The 19,158-nt window shown below is 52.5% G+C and overlaps 1 protein-coding gene across 6 annotated transcripts; it reads right to left on the reverse strand.

Moving 5' to 3' along the window:
• Nucleotides 1-8,256: 8,256 nt before the first annotated feature.
• On the reverse strand, nucleotides 8,257-18,551 carry LOC141934387 (von Willebrand factor A domain-containing protein 5A-like). Of its 6 annotated transcripts, XM_074849793.1 has the most exons (20): nucleotides 18,398-18,551; nucleotides 17,399-17,544; nucleotides 16,382-16,440; nucleotides 15,763-16,010; nucleotides 15,436-15,658; nucleotides 14,907-15,049; nucleotides 14,638-14,752; nucleotides 14,069-14,196; nucleotides 13,708-13,796; nucleotides 13,111-13,255; nucleotides 12,720-12,799; nucleotides 12,091-12,202; nucleotides 11,602-11,766; nucleotides 11,354-11,457; nucleotides 11,129-11,182; nucleotides 10,817-10,998; nucleotides 10,431-10,637; nucleotides 9,726-9,949; nucleotides 9,390-9,516; nucleotides 8,257-9,185 (listed from the first exon to the last, which is right to left on the reverse strand). In XM_074849793.1, exons 3-20 carry the CDS (start codon nucleotides 16,428-16,430, stop codon nucleotides 9,106-9,108), a joined length of 2,475 nt encoding a protein of 824 aa, XP_074705894.1. In that variant the 5' UTR covers nucleotides 16,431-16,440; nucleotides 17,399-17,544; nucleotides 18,398-18,551; the 3' UTR covers nucleotides 8,257-9,105. The 6 variants fall into 6 exon arrangements, with proteins under 6 accessions (XP_074705894.1, XP_074705895.1, XP_074705891.1 ...); XM_074849794.1 differs by lacking the exon at nucleotides 17,399-17,544 and having other exon boundaries at nucleotides 15,763-16,004; XM_074849790.1 differs by lacking the exon at nucleotides 17,399-17,544.
• Nucleotides 18,552-19,158: the final 607 nt, after the last annotated feature.

Consider the following 19,158-nt stretch of genomic DNA (forward strand, 5'->3'; position numbering starts at 1 on the left):
GAGAAAGAGAAGGAGAGGTTATAGCTACCACCGCTGATCTCAAGACGTCTTAACAGTCCTGGGTCCAGCTAATGCTCCATCATCAATCGTCGTGATCCTTGGTGGGGAAGCTTCGGATTTTTGTTTTTCAGAACTCATCTTTTATGCTTAGTGACACACCTTGCTCCTCCTCTGCCTCAGGGATCTCCGCCCTTCTTGAGTGAGGCTATCGTGCCTGCACGAGGAGGAGCATCCGAGGCGTGGTCAGTCTTGGAGGCAGGTAGCCTTCAACCAGGAAGTGTGTTTTGGTATTATAATGAAGCAAAGTTCGTCTAAAGTTCATGATTTCTTCATCGATGTTATGGCAACAGTTGCCATCCATCTTTTCTGACAGTAGCTATGTGGTTATCTCTAATGGCTCTGGTGAGGCTCAGGTACCAAACAATAGCACAGCACTCTGTACCACACAGCTCAGGTACCGAAGAACAGCACTGCACTGACACCCTTAAGGGAGAAGTCATTGTCCTTCCACATACCCATACAGGGGGGACCAACACAAAAAGAGAATAATATGAGGAAGCCATAAACAATAACATGCAGGGACACAAACATGACTGACAAATGATAAGGGAGGCAGTGATTTGAACCAAACCTGGTCAGTTACACTAATTGATGAGGTCATGTGTTATTCAAGTCCTGTATGTAGGTGCTGTAAATGGCAAACTTGTTTGAGGGTAGCACTTTTTCTGCCAATGTCCTTTTATGTCTGTGCATGTGTGTGTATGGGACATGTGCTCAGCTTTGCTACCAGTTGAACCTGCAGATGAAAAAGTAGCAGCTGCATCCTTCATCCTGGGCAGACATCTCTGGAATGGGGGCACTGGGCTGGGATCCAGCAGCCAGGCAGGAGGGTTCTGGGTGGAGGATGCTGGAGATGGAAGCCACTTCTGACATACTTTAACAGTTTCATAATCAGCATGATTTAGTTGAGGTGTCAGTATTCCTGAGAGTACATGTATATAATCCTCATGTTATGGGGGAGTGATCCTTTGTTAATAAGCACACAGTGATTAAGTTGTAACCAGACTTCTAAAGACTTCTGTAACCAGACTTCTTACTATGTGGACATCAAATTGGGGCTTGTGCTAGTAAATCCTTGTCTAAATTGGATCAATAGGATTGCAAAGATCTTAACAGAATGATAGAAGGATAATAAGGGGTGTAAATGGCTCTAACAGCAGGACTAGTGATCGGGCTTTGTAGTTTGGAGGGTGAAAAGAGATGCTTATCAAAGTATGCACAAGACCTTCAATAAGTAACAGATCATTAGATCACAGACCCCAGTCAGTCCCCAGCAGAGAGACAGCCCTCAAGAACACCATCAGAGACTCAACATTTACCTCAGACCCAGACAAAGGGTTGGATCATGAGCCCTTACTCCTACCAGAGGCATTTATGTTAAGGATGCTGCTTTTCCTCTCCTCCTGATATGCAAGATGCGCAAATGCAATCACAGCCTAACAGACATTTTTTACATGTATTGTTATTAGTACTGGGAAAAATGACCAGCGGATATTTGGATTGCCAGCAGAACACTTAAGCACTCTGGGAGGATTAATCATGTTTTTTGTTCCTCCCTGTTGCTCCCACTAATGATTTAGTTTCGGTTGGGTCGCAGACTGGTCTGTTCTATTATCAGCAATTTTCCCAACCATGAGAACACGTCAGTAAAACAAGGAGTGTGTGAGACAACAGAACAGCGGGCAATACTTCATCTCCTTCCCACCTCAAGGGCCTTTAACAGCCCTTCGTTATCTGTACGCAAATGACATGTGTCCTTCCAGTACTTGGTTCTCCTGAAAGTACAACAGGCTGGACAGGGAGTTGGCGTTTTGGTGAATTGGTGAGAACTGGTGAGACCCATCACCAATTCTGTCTCCAGCTTTGTCTTCCTGTGAGCCAGCTCAGAGGGACATTCTTGTTACCTTGGGTATCAGTTTTCTTCAGTGCATCTCAGAACACCTCGGTCTCCTGGAAGGTGACCCGTGTCCCATTTCTCTGGGCCCTTAGGGCATTCAGTTTTTCAGCAGGAACATGATCTGAAATCTCGTGTGTCCCGTCTGAAGTGGAAGCAAAGAGGCCCACGCATTAATTATCCCGTGGTACTGGGAATCAGCTGCAGTGGACTGCATGCATCGTGGTGCATAATTTAAAAAGATTCTGCCCTGAAAGTCTTAAAAGGAGGATCACAGTGAGCACCAATGGTCTTATCAGCACATTCTATTTGCACCTGAATAACCTGAGGCCAGAAGAAAGTGTCACGCATCACTTCACCAGACACTTGAGAAACCTGCTGTTCACTGCTTCCATAAACCTTCTGGCAGTGAATCAGACCTTGCTCACACGGAAAAGCCAGAGCTCCCGAGATATCTCCCTGCAGCCAGAGCTCCCTGCAGGTTCTGACTCGGACAGTCACACAAGCAGGTACCTGTCCTTAGCTGAATAGGCTGCTTTTCAAAGAAAGGTGTCAGACACCCAGAAGACACAAATTTGCAAATAGATGTGGTTGTTTTGCAAATGCATAAGCAAACAAGAACAGTAAAGATTAATGCCTGTAAAAACAAAACAAAACAAAACAAAAAACCTCAAACCAAACAACAGAACCAAGCAAATCAAAAAACAGATGAGATGAAGAAGTTTTAGCAACTAAACTGAGAACTTCTACTTGGGGGAGGGTGAAACCTTCACCAAATATCCTTTTCTTTTTCTAACTCCTTGTTCTCAGGTCTAGCTCATTTTTCATGGCTACCCCCACCACAGCCAGCGCAATCCCAAAACCTGCAACTCACAGCACACATCTGGAGCAGCCTCTACAAACAGCACTGCCAGGTTGCTGAAACTGCTGGTTTTCAAGATGCGCATCCCTGATTACCCCCAGTAGCTTTCTGGATGGTCTTTCCTGGTATTGTATGCAGGAAGATTATAGTTTGTGTATACAGTTCCCACATGCAAGAACGTTCTCTTTACCTCAAAGGAATAAGGCAAAGACATTTTCTTCCACTACCTTTTAGTGAAGACTCATGTTTCTGAAAAGAATTCTTCCCTCTCCCCCAGGCCTTTCTAAAAGTGTTCTGAAAGCCAGACACCTCCAGAGATATGCCTGGTACATAACATATTCCCTCCACATCATCCCTACAGTTTTGAGGAGAAATAGGAGTGTTTTGTAGCCATTGGTGCACAGCCAGTGTGCACTCTCAGTGCAGGCCACAGCTTTCCTGACAGCTTTTCCCAGGGCTTGCCTGACCTCTCTGCTCCTCAGGCTACAGGGGGTTGACCAGGGCTGTGAGGATGGTGTGGAAATGTTGTTCAGGTTTCTCAGCGGTGGTGTCCCCGGCAGCAAATAGGCAGTAAGAACTGTCCCTTAGAAAATGCTGACCACAGTGGTGTGTGCGTGGCTTTCACTCCTCACACATGGTGAAGAAGGTCTCCTGCCTCCCCACGCTCGATGGCTTCCTCAGGGTGGCATCTGTTATGCAGACATGAGCTGCCAGAGTGAACAAAACCAGCAAGACTACAGCTCAGATAGACATGACAGCGGCCTGTCACTGCAGGAGAGGTCCAGCAAAGACATCACATCACAGAAGTGGTCAGCTGGGCCACAACACTTCAATTGGCTTGAGAAGTCTGTGATGATTGTGAAACTAGTCAGTGCCCCAAGCCAAGAGCCAGCTGCCAGCTGGAAAAACACCTTCCAGTTCATCATCCTGTACAGAGCACGGGGTGACATATGGCCAGGGAGTGATTGTAGGACATGGTGGCCAGCGGGTAACACTCGGAGACTGCACGAGATCCAAAGAAATGGAGCTGAGCCGTGCAGTCCTGAGCAGAGGTGGTCCTTCCCCTGTCAGGAAGTTGGCCAGCAGCCCGGGCAGGTTGATGGAAGTACAGCACATCTCTGAGCTGCTCAAATTCACCAGAAAGAAATACATCGGGCTGTGGAAATGCTGGTGTCACCACCAACACGGTGACGCCGTTCCCAAGCACAACCTCTGCACAGACAACGGGAGAGAGGAGGAAGAGGCACCTGGAATCAGGCGCTTTCCCGAACCCCAGCAGCAGAAACTCTCCTGGTGACGTCTGTTTTTCCCATTCCCCTTTCTCCATGCAGTATTCTTGATCTTTCTTTTCCCCTCTTGTCAGAAAGGGCACCTCTGAGAGAGGGAATATTTGTGACAGAAAGTGTTACCAGAGGGAAAGCAGTGTTTTGTACAAATCAGGCTGTACTGGTTACCCGGAACAAGAGGTCTTGTTCAGAGTTGCTTAAATATTATGTGCTTGCTACCCATGGGAAAGAATGTATTGTTTACTGGGAATCATCGGCCGCAAAACTGCTTCTCATGGCACATTGCAGGCCCCACAAATGCTTCTCATCGCACCCAAGGACACATAGTATGTATTACTGTCCATACAAATGTTTCTCCTCAAATACAAGGACAAATTGGATACATCAGATAGGTCAGTCTGTTCTTCAGTCAACAATAATTAGTAAGGAACTTCTAATCAGGAGCTACCGTCCTTGAAGAGGAGAAACATCCTGGAACATGGAAGCTTGTTAAAATTGTTTTATGTAAACCAGTTTAAGAACCTGCCCAAATACAGACCCTCACCCTTTGAGCTTGTGCAGAAAATTAAAACCCCACTGTAACTTTGAATCAGAGCGAGCATGTAACTAACCAATGAGGGATAGAAGTGATAAGTAATTAACCAATAATCATTATAGTAAATATGTAATCATGTAGTTTGGAGTGTATAAATACTTCGAAGTTCTTTTGTGGGTGCTTGATTTGTGGACTCTTTCCATCTAGCACCCTGCACAGAATAAAGCAATATCTCCTCCCTAAACTAATCTTGGTTTCAAGAGTCGTTATTTCAGGTATCATATTCACGTTTAGGGGCTCCACACAGTGCAAGAAGAAGAGTGGGTTGCTGGAGAGGGCTCGTCCTAGGAGTGCACCTTTCCACCAAGCAGATGAGTCGCCCCATGAAGGTCCCTGTTACTGCCTGTGGAATAAAAAGGGAATGGGCATTTGCTCAGACTTCAGCAGCGCAGTTGCTGTGCCTGAAGTTATTCCCAGGACGCTCTTCACAGGTGTAAAAGGTTTCTCCTTCTACTGTCAGCAGGAGAAAGACACCTCAGTGTGAGAGAGATTTATATCTCAGATCCATGGTAAGAGAAAGAGGGAGCAGCACAAGTACACTCAGCTTTGTGTATGGTGAGGCAGAAGCTCCCAGCCCTTGCTGAATTGCTGCGTGGGTGTATCCAGCTCATTATTGCGTCGCGGGATGGACACTGCAATAACGGCACTGACAGAACAACGGCAGAACAAGGGCAAAGCGGCCGAGTGCCTCTGGGTCAGTCTCGGAGCCGACTCTTCAGGAAACAGAGCTGACCCAACAGGGACAAACAGCAACCACCTGCCTGGAGACACTGAGGGAGTGCAGAGAGCCAGCGGGCAATGAAATCGGAGGGGATGGAAGGCCAGCTCGAGTTAGTGGTTCACGTACCCGTTAACCCGAGGAGGCTCAGGCCCGGGCAGGGCTGGGCCGTCCTTGCTTGAAAGTGCGGTGGGAAGTTCTCGTGTGAACACGTGAACATCCTTTCTGTCTGACAGCAGAAATGATGAATACAGTTGTTTTCCTGTAGGAAAATCCTCCAGGAGCTCGAGTGACCCTTCCATGCACGGGATCTGTGCTGGGGGCTGCACCCTGGCTGGAGACCCCACTGGTGCTTTACAGCTTGGTGTTTCCAACATCCGAAGGGAAATGACATTTTCTGTATCATCCCCTCTTTCTTTACAGAGTTAGTTTGGCAGTTTACAGGGTCTGAGGACTTTTCTTACTGGGATTGGAGCAAAGCAGCACCTCCCAATGCACAACAGGAGGCAAAGGTCTTCTCCAGGCCACCTCAACATGCCGGGTGGGATGATCTTGAAACCCCCGTGGCCCGAGTGTGGACGCTAAGGGCCAGTACGCAGGTCTTGTGGACCTCAGCAGGTTGGCAGCTCTCAGGGATCTGAGAGTGCTTGTCCTAAGGCATCTGCAGGTGCCTGCGTAACTGGAGCCCTGTACCGCTAGTAGTGACCGTGACTCCATGACGAGTCTCCACTGCCAACTGTCAGAGTTAATCACATCACGGCTGTACTGTAGACGCATACTGGCAAGTTTAAACAAACAGAACTGACATAAATGCACCTGCTATTGCTGTGATTATCATGACCACATGCCAGTCTGTGTGAGGTATTACAGATACGCTTCTTACAGCCACAATTCTTTTCCTCACTGGCTAATACTGCTTTACACTTTCCTCCCCAAAAACCGAGGAAAACGCACAACTGGTGACATATCATACCAGATGCCCTTTCTCCTGTAGAAGAATCAGCACTGCAGGTATTGAGTACCTCTGAGTTTTCCACTGTGGTTTTGGGGCTCTCTGCTCCGTAGTGCCAGTAAGAGGCTGAGCAAACAGAGGGTGAAGTGGGGCAGGAGCATCCTCTAGTGCATGCTTGTGGTCAATACCCATTACACACCCGAGTCCACGCCTGAGGAACAGAAACCTCTACCCAGACTCCATCCTAGGGTTTTCCCAACGTTGTGGATAAGCACAATGATGTCCCTGCTGATTTTCTCCCACACCTTTTGAGCCTTTAGAGGGACACACAGATGGTGAAGGAAAACACCTAGGTGGTCCATAGAAATCCATAGGTCCACAGGATAGGCTGCTCAAAAAATGTAATGCACCAAAAACTCTTAATACAGCTTTCCCCTAGGCGGGGATGAATTGTGTCTGGAGATGGTGATGACAAGTGCAATTAGGAGAGATTCCCCCAATGAACACTGAATGAAGAGTGTGAGGACCTTTCCTGTGATGGTGCCGGGAACAAAGACTCAGGTCTGGGTGTCACCTGTTCTGCCCCATATGGCTTCCCTCCCTATTTGCTCTGAAAACCCTTATCTCACAGGAAGGCCAAAAGAAAGTTCATCTCTTTCACTCTTCCTTCCACAGATGGAGCTCTGGGCCCAAAGCACCTCAATGCCATTTCCTAGTGTTATGGAAATAATCAGTGTCCTGGAGGGTGTCTCCCTTGGGATTTCAGGGAGGGAGCACTGCGTAAGTGTATCTATCCCTGCCAAGGGTGAAAACTATTTCAACACTTTGGGTAACAGCTGTCCCTTCCTAGGCCTCCAAAGCATTTCAGCCTGCTCTGAGAAAAAGAGAAACTGAGGTGGTGCAACAAGCACAGGCTTTTCCAAACAGATGCAGCAGAGCCTGGTGGGGCTCTGGAAAGGGGATTCAGCTCACATCCTGCAGAAGACTATAATGGGGTTGACTCCTTCAGAATTAGGCAGCTGAGGTGACCGAGGTTGCCTTTTCAGCCTCTGCCAGTGGTCAACAGGGAGGAAAGAAGCAGAGTCTGGTATTTCCTCCAGGCTATGGAGACCAACAAAGTATGATCAGATGAGTCACCCTTGGGAGTCTCTTGGAGGGAAGAAGCCAAAACCTCTCCCTGGAGCAACAGTACATCTGTTGGTGGCTGAAGTAAGCTGAGGTACCAGTATTTCCTCACAGTCAGGATTCACCTCGCCGAAATGTGAGGTCCTCAATGCCCCTCTTTCCTCCTTCTACACCCCAAGGAGCATGGGAGGGCACATTCCTCTCAGCCCAGTCCCATTTGCATCTCTGGGGAAGGTGACTCCTCTCTCTCCCCACTGACCTCCAGGGCAGGAGGGAGTTCCCAGTGCACAATGGGCTGCATCTGCTCCAGACAGCAGAGGCAAAGCTTAAAGGGAGAGCAGCATTTCTTTTTGGAGTCGCATGCTCCGACGGAGTCAAAAAGTTAAAGCTAAAACCAAATTGGACATTAATCACCTGACAACTTTTCTCTTACAGCTAGGGTAAGTTAGACATCAGTCACTTGTCTGCTGGGCAAAGGGTTGCTACAGCTGCTACCACTAAGATCAAGCTCAAATAAGTTCAAGCTAAAAGTAGCCTAGAAAAAGCCTGGCAAGTCCTCAGCTCTTGTCTTGCTAACGTAGAACAGGTCTGTGCTCTTCCAAGAGCAATGGCAGCACCTTATTTAGTGTATTACAATACACAGCTCTCTGGGAAGCAACATCCTTTCATGCCCCTCCTGGTGACTTATAGATGGCCCCTGGAAGGAAGGATCATAGGCCCAAGTGAAATAAAGGCTATGTCACACCTTTTGTCTTGCAGAATATTCAATATTTATTGGAAAATGAATCAGAGACTTTGCCAACATGGGGTGAGACCCATGAATTCAGGGCCCTGGGGCAGGAGAGAGTACACTGCATGACTGGTTTGGTAAGGAAAAGCTCCTGCAGTTCCACCTCCAACGTGCTGATAGTTTTCAAAGCAATCCTGCCCCACATGAGTTCTCCTGGACGTGATGGGCTGGGTCTGGTGTAGATGAGAGTTTTACTTCCAAAACGATTGGTTTACATGGCAATGCAGGTATGGGAGTTCCTAACACAGCCTGGACTTTTGTTCAGTGAAGAGGTCAGCAAGTGGGATGCAAGAGGAGTCCTTCATTGGGAGCCACTGCTATTGCACCTGCTGTTGACACCTCTAAAGACTCATTTTTCTAGTGTGCACAGCGCTCTCTTGTCAAGACGGAAACCATAGAATCATAGGATGGTTTAGGTTGGAAAAGCCCCCTAAGATCATCGAGGCCAACTGTTAACCTACCACTACCAAGTCCACCACTAAACTGTGTCCCTAAGCGCCATCTTTGTGGGGGCCCGTAGCCCATTTTGCCAAAGCTGAATTTGGGAAGGGCAACCGCTGGGGAATGTGATATTTCCTTCCCTCTCCCACCTCCACCCAAACCAAACACGCTGGAGGCTCTGAACTAGAGCTTTTCTCTTGAGGAGTTCAGCATGATACAGGTTCAGCCCCACCAGTATAAGACAGAAGCAGTGAGAATTCATCTGTAATGTAGGACCCCAGCTGGTAACAACACTGGTATCCCAGCACAGTAGGTGAATTTAGGCTGTACTTTCTGGCACCTGCAGGTGCTGCCTGTCTGTAGCACAAGGCACGTGTTGAGCTCAGAGCCTGAAGACACTTGGCTTCACGTTGCTCCCAAGGAGGGTGTTGGCAGCCTCCAGGCACTTGTCCAGCTGGGACACTGCAGTCAGGGAGAGACAGAGGCACTGAGCGAGTCAGGCAGGAGGGGGAGTCCACAGATGGAAAGGAGAAAGGGGACACAGGACTCCTTCACCTGCACCCAGGAAACTGTGGTCCTGCGAAGGGGTGAGGCAGGTCCCACTGGAGACAGAAGGGAGGAGGCTGTGCTGTGGGGATCAGCAGGGAAAGGACCCTCAAGACTCACCAGCTCGGCTGCACAGCCAAGTCACAGCCTTGGCCTCCAGCAGCTCACAGAGGTCCTGGTAACACTTGTTGTTTCTGTGCAGCCAGGTCACAGCCAGCATTGTGGCCCAGATGCTTGGCTCCGTGGCCTGTAGGAGAACAATGAGTCAGGCCAGCACGCAGTGCTGAGCATCCTCCCTGCCCCCTCACTGCTTCCCACCCCTTCCTTTGTGGCTTCTGGTTTCTGATTCCTTCATTCGCTCTCTGGCTGCCCCTGGGATGCCAGTGTTGCCACCAGCCAAGGGCTTCCCACTGTCCCAGGATGACACGCTACCACCATAAGCAGTTTTCCTCTTACCTCACCAGGCATCTTTCCCTTGATTTCAGCCTCATCAATTTCCAGAACAGAGGCCAGTCCTGAGCTGAGGGCCCAGGAACCATCTACGTTCTGCAGAGCCACCAGCTCCTGGCACTCAGCAAAGGCTTTGGTGAACCAAGGCCCAAAAATTGGAGAGCACCAAAAAACTTCCCTGTGATCCACATTCTTGAGAGAAGAAACAGGTGGTGGTGGTGGTTTACATGCTGTGGGAGATGTGAACAGGAGGGTTGGGAGAATGACAGGAAGCTGACCCCTCTACTCCTCTGTGCAATGCCCCAGAACATTATCTCTGCTCTTCTTTAGGCAGTTACCTGCAGTCTAAGCTCCTTCCTGCCTGTCCCCAAAGCACTCCCATCCACAGCCCTTCTGGACACCACTAACTCACCCCCACCATTGACCGTTGCCTCTTCTCCCGGCATTCCTGCTCAGCCATGTCCCAAGACCTCTCTTGATAGCCCTCCAACGCATCTCATCCAAATGTGTATTTATGATCTAGCACCATCCCTGTCCCCTCCCTGGGTGTCCCTGAGCTGGGTATCATACTTGCTGAAGGACTTTCACGTTTAATGGTAACTAAGGGAAAGGTTAAAGGCAAAAGTCATTGGTTTCCATGCCATGGTCAAGACATGGCAGCATAACCCTCCTATAAGAGATTAGATTATCCCATATTAGATTATCCCATACCTTTTGAGGAAGCCCCCTGCTGGGTCAGGGCAGCAATGCCATGAGTGAGTCGCCGGAGGGCAAGCCGTGACTGACGCACTGCTGTCAGCCAGCCAGGTGGGACCCAGATGGTCACAGGATAGCAGGAAGAGGTGTTACCACGGCCACAAAGCTTAATGATCTGGCAGGTGATGAGTGACTGGCGGGGTGGCAACAGTGCCAGGGGCCCTTTGAGGGCAAACAGGGAAAAGAACTGAATTAAGCACATGGGAAAGAAGCACCTGGTGGTGATGGGGCCTACCCCGTGAGACTGGGGGTGCCCTGTGGCTGGGGTTCTAGTTCCAGTGGAATGAGAACATCCCATGGAGCTGCCTCACCAGCTCTTTCCTGCAAGTGTCTTTCCTTACCTCGGTACCAGGTGACCCTGTCTGATGTGCGAACCCCCACATAGCTGGTAAAGGGGCAGATGATCCCCGAAGTGAGGCTGATCTCAACTGCACGATGCCTGGGTTCATCGCTTGACCCACTCGCAGCCTCTGGCAACAACCTCTCCAGCAAGCATCTCGCAGCCAGACGGTGCCCAGCCAGCCTGGGGACAGAGGCGGGTGAGGCCCGGCCACCTGGCTCATCTCCATGATGGGGAAAGGTGGACAGGGAGAGCCTGGACCCTGGGTCTCTCCCTTCAGGGATGAGGGTGGGCAGAGGGAAAACCTGCATGCCTGGGTCCTCGTCTCTCTGGAGGGAAGTGATGCCCAGGTTCCTGGGTCCTACCCCTGTGGGGTCAAAGCAGGGAAGGAGGGCATGCTTGGACACCTGGGTTCTCTGCCAGTTTAGGATTGTGTGTGGAAGATGGGAATGCACAAGCTATCTGGGCCCCCTCTCAGCTGGAGTCCATGTCAGCAATGAGGGGGATGCATGCATCTTCCCTTAGGGCAGGGTCTCACCGGCCGTCTCCCTGTGGGCACAGTGGGAATTCAATCGTGTGAGTGACATCCTGGCCGTCCAAGCTGTACTGCAAGGTCATGACCCCCTTGGCCAGCGTTGCATCCTGGGAACACATAGGAAGCTACTGGAAGATACTGGGGACATAAGATGGTTACTGGGGAATATTGGGAAGTTACTGAAAGATTGCTGGTGGTTACTGGGAGGCTACTGGGAGGTAGCTGGGGATGTCTGTGGTCCCAGCCCTCACCTGTGCCTGTCCATGGATCTGGGCATAGAGGAGGCTGTGCTGACCCTGAAAGATGGACTGAGGGGTGCCACGCAGCACCTCAACCTCCAGGCCACGGGGCAGGGTCCAGCTCAGAGACACTTCCGCAGCTGCTGGCTTGAGAGCCTGCTTCAGGAACTTCAGCACCTGGGGACAGACAACAGGACACCCTAGTTCACAGATCCACCAGCCCACGGCCTCCGGTGCTGGAGTTCCCTGGGGGACACTGAGGTGTGTGGGGTAGCCTGCACCAGCTGGGTTCCCTGGGCACAGTCAGTCTGTGGGTTATAGCGGGGCAGAAGCCCAGGCACCTCGGTCCTCAGTGGGGTGGGTGGTGGGGTAGAGTCAGGGGAAGCTTGAGTGCCTGGGTTCCTCGGGCAGCTGTGTGAGGGCAGTTCAGGTGCTGGGGGGCTTCAAAGTCCGTGTGTCTGTGGACTAGAGGGGGACCTGCCAGGGCTCCTAGGTTCCTACCACAGATGCCACAGTGTTGTCAGAGGAGACGTAGGTAGCTTCACCCCCTGTTTCCCTGGCCAGGGCTGTAGCCAGGGCAGCACTTTCCTCAGAAAAGCAGAAGGAGAAACACCTATGGGGAGGCAGAGAAAGGTGTGAGAAATGAGAGCCGTAAGTGAGTGCAAGGATGCTGGGCTAGAGCTGGAGAACACAGGCTGGAGTTAAAGCTGGGGGAACAAAGCTGGGGTGCAGAACAAGGGGGCAGGAAGAAGAGCAGGGAGTAGAGTGAGGGACTGGGGTTGGATCTGGGGTTAGACAGGGAGCTGGCAGAGGAGAGCTGGGACTTGCGGCAGAGCTAGGGTCAGTCTAGTGGGGCTGGGGTAGAGTTTGGGGGCACATCAGGGTGTACAAACCCTGTGCCTGAGTTTTCCTGCTCTGTGAAGGGTGCCTTGGTTGTGGGAGTAGTAAGCGAAGAGTCTCACATGGGGGCTTGGCACAGGAGAGCTGTGCAGGGCGGGAAGGGTCTTTGGGACACTGGAGGGGCCCAAGGATTGGGGCGGGCACTGGTGAACACGGGCCCTCATCAGGGATAGAAATGACTGGACAACCAAAGTGTGACTGGAGGACTGGGGGCAGAGAGTCCCCGTTACCGGTGGCTGTCGTGGTGACGGCAGACCTCAGCGACGATGGCTTCTTTGTCAAGGGGTAGCCTGGCCATGAAGATGAAGAGCTGAGAGACAGGGGACATGAGTGGTGGGGTCCTGCACAGGAACCCCAAAATGTGGAGAGCAGGCCCCTGAAATGGAGAGAGGGGCCCAGGAGAGAGATACCCTGTAGCGAGACGACCCCAGGGAGAGAGATCCACTCAGGGACAGAAACCCTCACAGATATAGACCCACTTCTCCATTCCCCCACACCCCATGGTATCCTTCTTGTTCCCTTGTGACCACCACATACCTTGGGTGGCTCCTTCCATCCCTATTCCCACCCCCTCTCCCCCTGGGACACCTATCCCACCCCTCCATGCCCCTGCACCCAGACCTGGCGTGTATGCCCGCGGGGGCGGGGGGTATTGTAGACTGAGCGGAGGGTTTCCAGCAGATCGGTGTCACCCAGGCTGGAGCCGGTCGGGGGGATGCGCCGCATGGCCTCGGTCAGGTTGTCCTGAGTATATTCAACACTTTGCCTGTGGGGGGCACGGCATGTTTGGAGAGCACATTGCTCTGTGCCAGCCCTAGTGCTCCCTGAGATCCTGCCCCACAGCGCTTCCCACAGCTATGCCCTAGGGTCCTCTGCAAGTCCCTGCCCCACAGTAGTTCTTGAAGAGACATGGCTTCATAGTTCCTACAAGATTCAGCTCAACATCACCCCAAGAGGTGCTATCCCACAGTGCCACAAAGATCCCATCCCCAGAATCCATCCCTGCCCTACAGTAGTCAGTCATGCCCTCTGGCACCCAACATTGCCCTGTACCAGCCAGCCGATTTCAGAGCATGCACACCTGCCCTCCAGCATCTAACCCTGCCCCATAGCACCCATTCCAGCCCCACAGCACCCAGCCATGCCCCGCAGTATCCAGCCCTACCAACCAGCACCTATTCCAGCCCCATAGCACCCAGCCTGCTCATGTTTGCTCACGGGTAGATGCCCACAGATGTTGTTCCATAGCAGTAGATGTTGAAGTAGCAGCCCAGGGGCAGGCTTTTGAGAAGGAAGAGCAGGGAGTCCTGTGGAAAGACACAGCAGGCAGGACTTGGGAGGCACTGGTGTGGGGTACAGATGCCTTTGCCCATAGTCTGGTCCTCCTAAAGCCTCTGGACTCCCCTGTATGACCTGAGCCAGTGTCCTGAAGTTCCCTGGGCTCCCCAGATACTTCAGGACCATTTCAGGCCCCACCAGTCCCCCCTCACATCTCTGTCCCTCTGTAAATGCCTGCCCTGGCCTGCTCCCCCTCAACCTGCTCCTCCACCCCATCCTGGTCCCTGTTCTGCAGGGATACCTGAGCATGCTCAAGAAAAGTGGTGTCCAGGAGGAAGATGAACTCTCCAGACTGGCGCTGCCCAGGCACTGTCTCAGGGATGCTGGGTGCCAGCGTCACCAACACCATGGGGTCACCAAGCAGAGAACCTGGAGGAGGTATGGGATTGGATGAAGGCCAGACAGGCACCCCCCTCCTCATCCTGGTTCTGATTCTCATTGTGCTTTCAGCTTCCACCATCCCAGAGCCCGTGATGCCCCACACTGGTACCTCAATACCCTACTGTACTGTTCACCAACTGCACAGCCCAGTGCCCCACGTATTCCAACCCAGTGCCTCCAACAGAGCTACCCAGTGAGCCGTAACTCAGAACTCCCTGCACGCATCCTGCTGTATCTGACACCCCACCACAGTGTCCCTAACACCCCACCCTGGAACCCCAGGACCCAGACTATCCCATCTGAATGCCTCCCATTCCTATCCCAGTGTCCAATGACATCTCGCCCCCCAGAACCCCCAGTGTGTCCCTGTGCCCCAATGCCTCCTGCAACCCAGAGGTGCCCTCATGTTCCCTCTGCAGCTGCACTCACCTGGAGGGGCTGTGGGGTCTCCCTTCTCTACCACAGCACTGACTGCCGTGGGTTCTCCAAAATATACCAGCAGCTCCAAATCCAGATGATCTGGGGGGCTGCCAGACAGTGAGACCTGGAGAAGAGGTGCCTGACCAGACATGGGAGGAGGGGACCCGACCCAGCACCGGGCCAGGCGCAGAGGCACTGATCTCAGTGCATCCCCTTTTTCTCAGTGATGACAGCCCTCCCCAGCTCCCCCCGGGGTCCTGGCACCCAGGAGGGCATACCTGTGCTGTGCTGCGGTCCTGGGCAGTGTAGAGCAAAGGGGTGAGGGAGAAGTTGGCCTGGACATTGGCCACTCCATGGGGGGACTGCAGGCTAGCGGTGAGCAGCAGGCTGTAGGGCAGCTTGCTAGTGAGACAATTCCAGGCTGCAGGGAGAAACATGGCACTGGGGTAGGGAGAAACATGGCACTGGGGTGGGCAAAGGCTCTCCCTGCAGGGGTGGGGGGTGGGAGGGGCAGGATTTGGCATCCATATATAGGCCATATGGAGAGATTTGGGGCTTGTCAATAAGGTGTATGGAGGTGTCCATGAGTCTGTTTACGGGGAATGGGTGTGGGAGGTGTGGATCCCCTCATGGAGCACAAGGAGGAATATGTGGATCTGTCCAGGGGCTGCATGGGGGCAAAATGTGGGTCCCCCTGTGGGCGCGAAGGGAAGTTGCATTGTGTCTGTTCGTAAAGTACACGGGGAGTCTGTGGCCCTTGTGTGGGGTGTGTGACTGGGAGGGCAGGTTCCTTGTGGGGTCACTCACCATAGTGTTTTGTGTGGGGATGCAGTGTGGGTGCCAGCACAAAATGGGCTGCTCCATCTGGCTTCCGTGGCAGCTCTTGGACATAGCGCAAGGTCACGACCACCTCCCTGCCAGCGGACAGGGTGCCCAGGAAGCAGGCAAACACCTCACCTGGGCAACTAGACTGATTCTGAAGGTATTCCAGATTCTCCCAGCCCCCTGTAGCTTCGTGCAGCTGCTGGGCCTGGGTGGGAAGGGGAAGGACAGACAGTTGATCACCAGGCAGGCCATGGGCTGCTCATGCCATGCCCTGTGGTGGTTCGCCCATTTGTCCCTGGACTCTGGTACCTCATCCCGCAGCACGGCCTGGACCTTGGCATCCTCACTGCAGGCCTGGAAGGAGTAGATGGCCATGTGGGAGCCCAGGGGGAAGACAAAAATGACTTCTGTGGAGATCTGACTCTTGTTCTGGTAGATGAGTTCGGCAGTCACGTCAGCCACATAATCCTGGATAGCAACATCCACCACAGCACTACACAGAGGCACCGAGTACAGGGGTACGTGGAGCCACTTCCCCAGCAAAAAGGATCCTGTTGCTGTTGAGAGAGATGCAACCTGTCCATCAGCACACATGAACGACACAAGGAGGTGACTGGGGCTGCTTCAAGTATGTGGCTGTTCCCACCCTGGAAACCAAGACTAGGTGACCAACGTTACTGAGGGTCTAGTGTGAGCCTGATGTGGAACAGTATCTGCCTCCCACCCCTCCAATTTCCCTTTTTCCCATTCCTCTGTTCCCCACCCATTTCCTGTAGAGCTCTTGCCCATTCCCATCCTTGTTTCACTCTGGGAAGATCCCATCCAGATTATTTCCCCTGTGGCTGCCTATCCTTCTCCTTTCTTTGTCCCCCTTTGGGAGCACTCCCCATTCCCCAGATGTCCCTCAGCTGTCTGATCCCCAGCTCACCGTCATGGGTGTAGGATTTTCCTAGAAGTCCAAAGCTCTGACGCCACATTTCTGGAGACCTACAGACAAGTCTCCTGTAAGAGGAGAGATCCACAGAAACCACCAGGCAGCCCCTATTCGATGACAATTCCTTGACATTTCTCCTACATACATAGCTGGAAGCCCCAACCCACCATGTAGAGCCAGAGCAAACTCAAGGATTCAGAAACCCATGTTCAGGAGCACTGGGATGTCACCAGGAGTATCTCTGCATTGAGGAGGTCTGCACCCCCCACCCCCACCCTGGGGGGATCTTGAAGAGAACTAAGGGATAACAAAGGGAGATGGGGGGAAGAAGGTGAGAAAGCAAGAGTGGATGGATGGATGGATGGATGGATGGATGGATGGATGGATGGATGGACGGATGGGTGGATGGATGGGTGGGTGGGTGGGTGGATGGACGGATGGGTGGGACTGTACTGGGATGAACAATGCATGGCTATCCACCCATGGCTGGATGGATAGATTGGCAGACGAGGTCCATTTTGGGACAGATGGACACATAAGTAAACAAAGAGAGAGACACCAGAATTTTTGTTGAAAGCGATGGGTGGACAGGTGGAGGGGTCCATTTTAGAAGAGATGAGCAGGTGCCCATCACCAACAGTATTGTGTGAATGGAGCTGCACAAGAGAGAGCACCTGTGAGGGCAGGTTGAAAGTCCAGATGATAAGGGGGAACACGATGGAGAGAGAAATGAGGCCAGGGACAGCTATTCCATGACTGCAGAGCAAACCCCAGAGAGTGTTTTGCTGATCAGGGATATCAATTAAACTCAGACACCAGAGTGAAAAGAGCAGGTGTATTTACTAGAAATAACTAAATAATATAACAGAATAATATAGAAAACATACAGTAAGAAAAGACAAAGTAGCGCACTTAAACAAATAGGAAAATACAGGGTAATGCATCAAATCATTACTGCCTGAGAGAGAGAATAGTGATTAAGAAAGATCCATCACCACTTGCATACGTTACCATCATCCAGATCCGCAGTCGCTGGGCAGCCCCGGTTACAGCGAGGATTTGGAGAGCCTTTCCCTGCAAGTGGGAAATCCTACGCGGTGCGTCCACCCGTAGGTGAGGCTTCCAAAATCGCTGTGAGCGGGCCCAGCCTTATATACCTAAAAATCAGTAAGCCAAAATAGCTGACACCTTTGTTTTAAGCGGAAATATCTGGTTTTCATCTCAGTTAGGTTCCCCCCAGAGCCTGGCCAGGGCTTAAGAGAGAAGCTAAGGGAGTTTCCCTGCTTATCTAGTTAATTTATGAGCAAGGTCACAAGGCCAGACAACTGTTTCCGTGGCCTTGTTATCTTGCTCACACATAAAGAAATATAAGGATACATTCAGGATAGACATGTTTTATGCTGTTTAAACTACATCTTCTATGCATATTTCACTAATGACTACATACGGAGTTAGCAGTTTCAGTTCAGGGCCTGTTGCTCAGGCTTCAGTATTTCCACCTTTTACATCAAAATAGGTGGTTTGCTATAACTTAGTATAATACCTATTAGTACAATGATTATTGGTTATAAAATGTACAGGATTCATCTATAGGTCAACTCTGGCTTGGGCTTATTGTCCAAGCCTTAGCACTTCAGAGAGGCACTGGGGGAGGGTGTAGTTCAGGTGACACCTGGGCGTCTTCTGGCCACGTGCCAGGAGGTGAAGGGGCCTGCCCTCCCCCCCAAACCCATCCACATCAATCTCTCTGGTTCAGACACATTTGCCTCAATCTCCCCAGTTCCCGCTCTGGGGTGAGAGGGTGGGGAGCACCAGGAAAGTCCCCACCCCCCCATCATGCTGACAGGGTGGGCAGACAGAGCAAATAGGGTGTAAGTCCTCGCGGGAGTAGGGGTGAAGGATGGACAGAGGGATGGATTGAACAGGGGCGGGCTCCCCCCGTGACCAGAGAGAAGGAACAGAGAGTAAGGGCAGAATAACGAGGGGAAGCACAAAGAAGCCGACACTCACCAGGATCAAGGCCAGCAGGGCGGACTGGCACTCCGATGGCCGGAGGGAGAGAGGGAAGAGGAAGGGGGAGAGAGAGGAAGGGGCAGAGCGGGGAGGCCCAGGGACAGGAGGGAGGGATGGAGAGACAGAGCAAGAGGCGTTCGGGCGGACAGGGAGGCGCCGGGCTGCGGCTGCAGAGGGGTGGCCGGGATGGCGAGAGAGGAGGAGGGGCCGGCGGACAGACGGACGGGCGGGGGGGGCAGCGCCGGGGGGGCGGGGACACATCGCTGCAAACCCCCTCCCGAGCAGCCGGGCGGCTGGTTCCGCGGGGGCTGCGCGGGCAGCGGCGGTCCTGGGTGCCGGGGAGGCGGGGGGATGGAGGGGAGAGGGGCCACCCCCGGGGGAGGGGATCTGAGCGGGGTCCCTGCACCCCCCCGCCCCCTCGGCAGCGTCGGCAGGCTGGGCTGCGGGGGCCGCCCCGCATGAGCTGCCGCCCCGCGGGTCCCGCGAAGAGGGTTCGCTCCCGGGGTGCGAAAGCCAATCTCCGAGACAGCGCCGGGGCACCCGTTCATGCCGCACTGGCGCAGGGGGGTGCGAGGGGGGGATTCCACCCAGCCGGCACCACACAGGGGGTCTGCAGGGTATTTCCACGCTGCAGCCTACACGAACACACATTTCCCGTAACGCCCATTGCTCAGTTTCTGACCGCTTCATCCCTCGCTGGTCAGTACCAGCCTCCTCTCGATTTAACGTTACAGCCCGTTTTAATTGTTCTGCGCAAG

This window comes from Strix aluco, chromosome 24, assembly GCF_031877795.1.
Source record: "Strix aluco isolate bStrAlu1 chromosome 24, bStrAlu1.hap1, whole genome shotgun sequence".
NCBI lineage: Eukaryota > Metazoa > Chordata > Aves > Strigiformes > Strigidae > Strix > Strix aluco.

What these genes read in the sequence shown, in the direction of transcription:
- LOC141934387 (XM_074849790.1), bottom strand. Translation starts at nt 16,430, where the DNA reads ATGTGGCGTCAGAGCTTTGGACTTCTAGGAAAATCCTACACCCATGAC. An exon ending in AGGACCGCAGCACAGCACAG is followed by an intron (nt 14,753 to 14,906) that starts GTATGCCCTCCT and finishes CCTCTTCTCCAG; the next exon opens with GTCTCACTGTCTGGCAGCCC. An exon ending in CGTCACCACGACAGCCACCG is followed by an intron (nt 12,203 to 12,719) that starts GTAACGGGGACT and finishes GCCTCCCCATAG; the next exon opens with GTGTTTCTCCTTCTGCTTTT.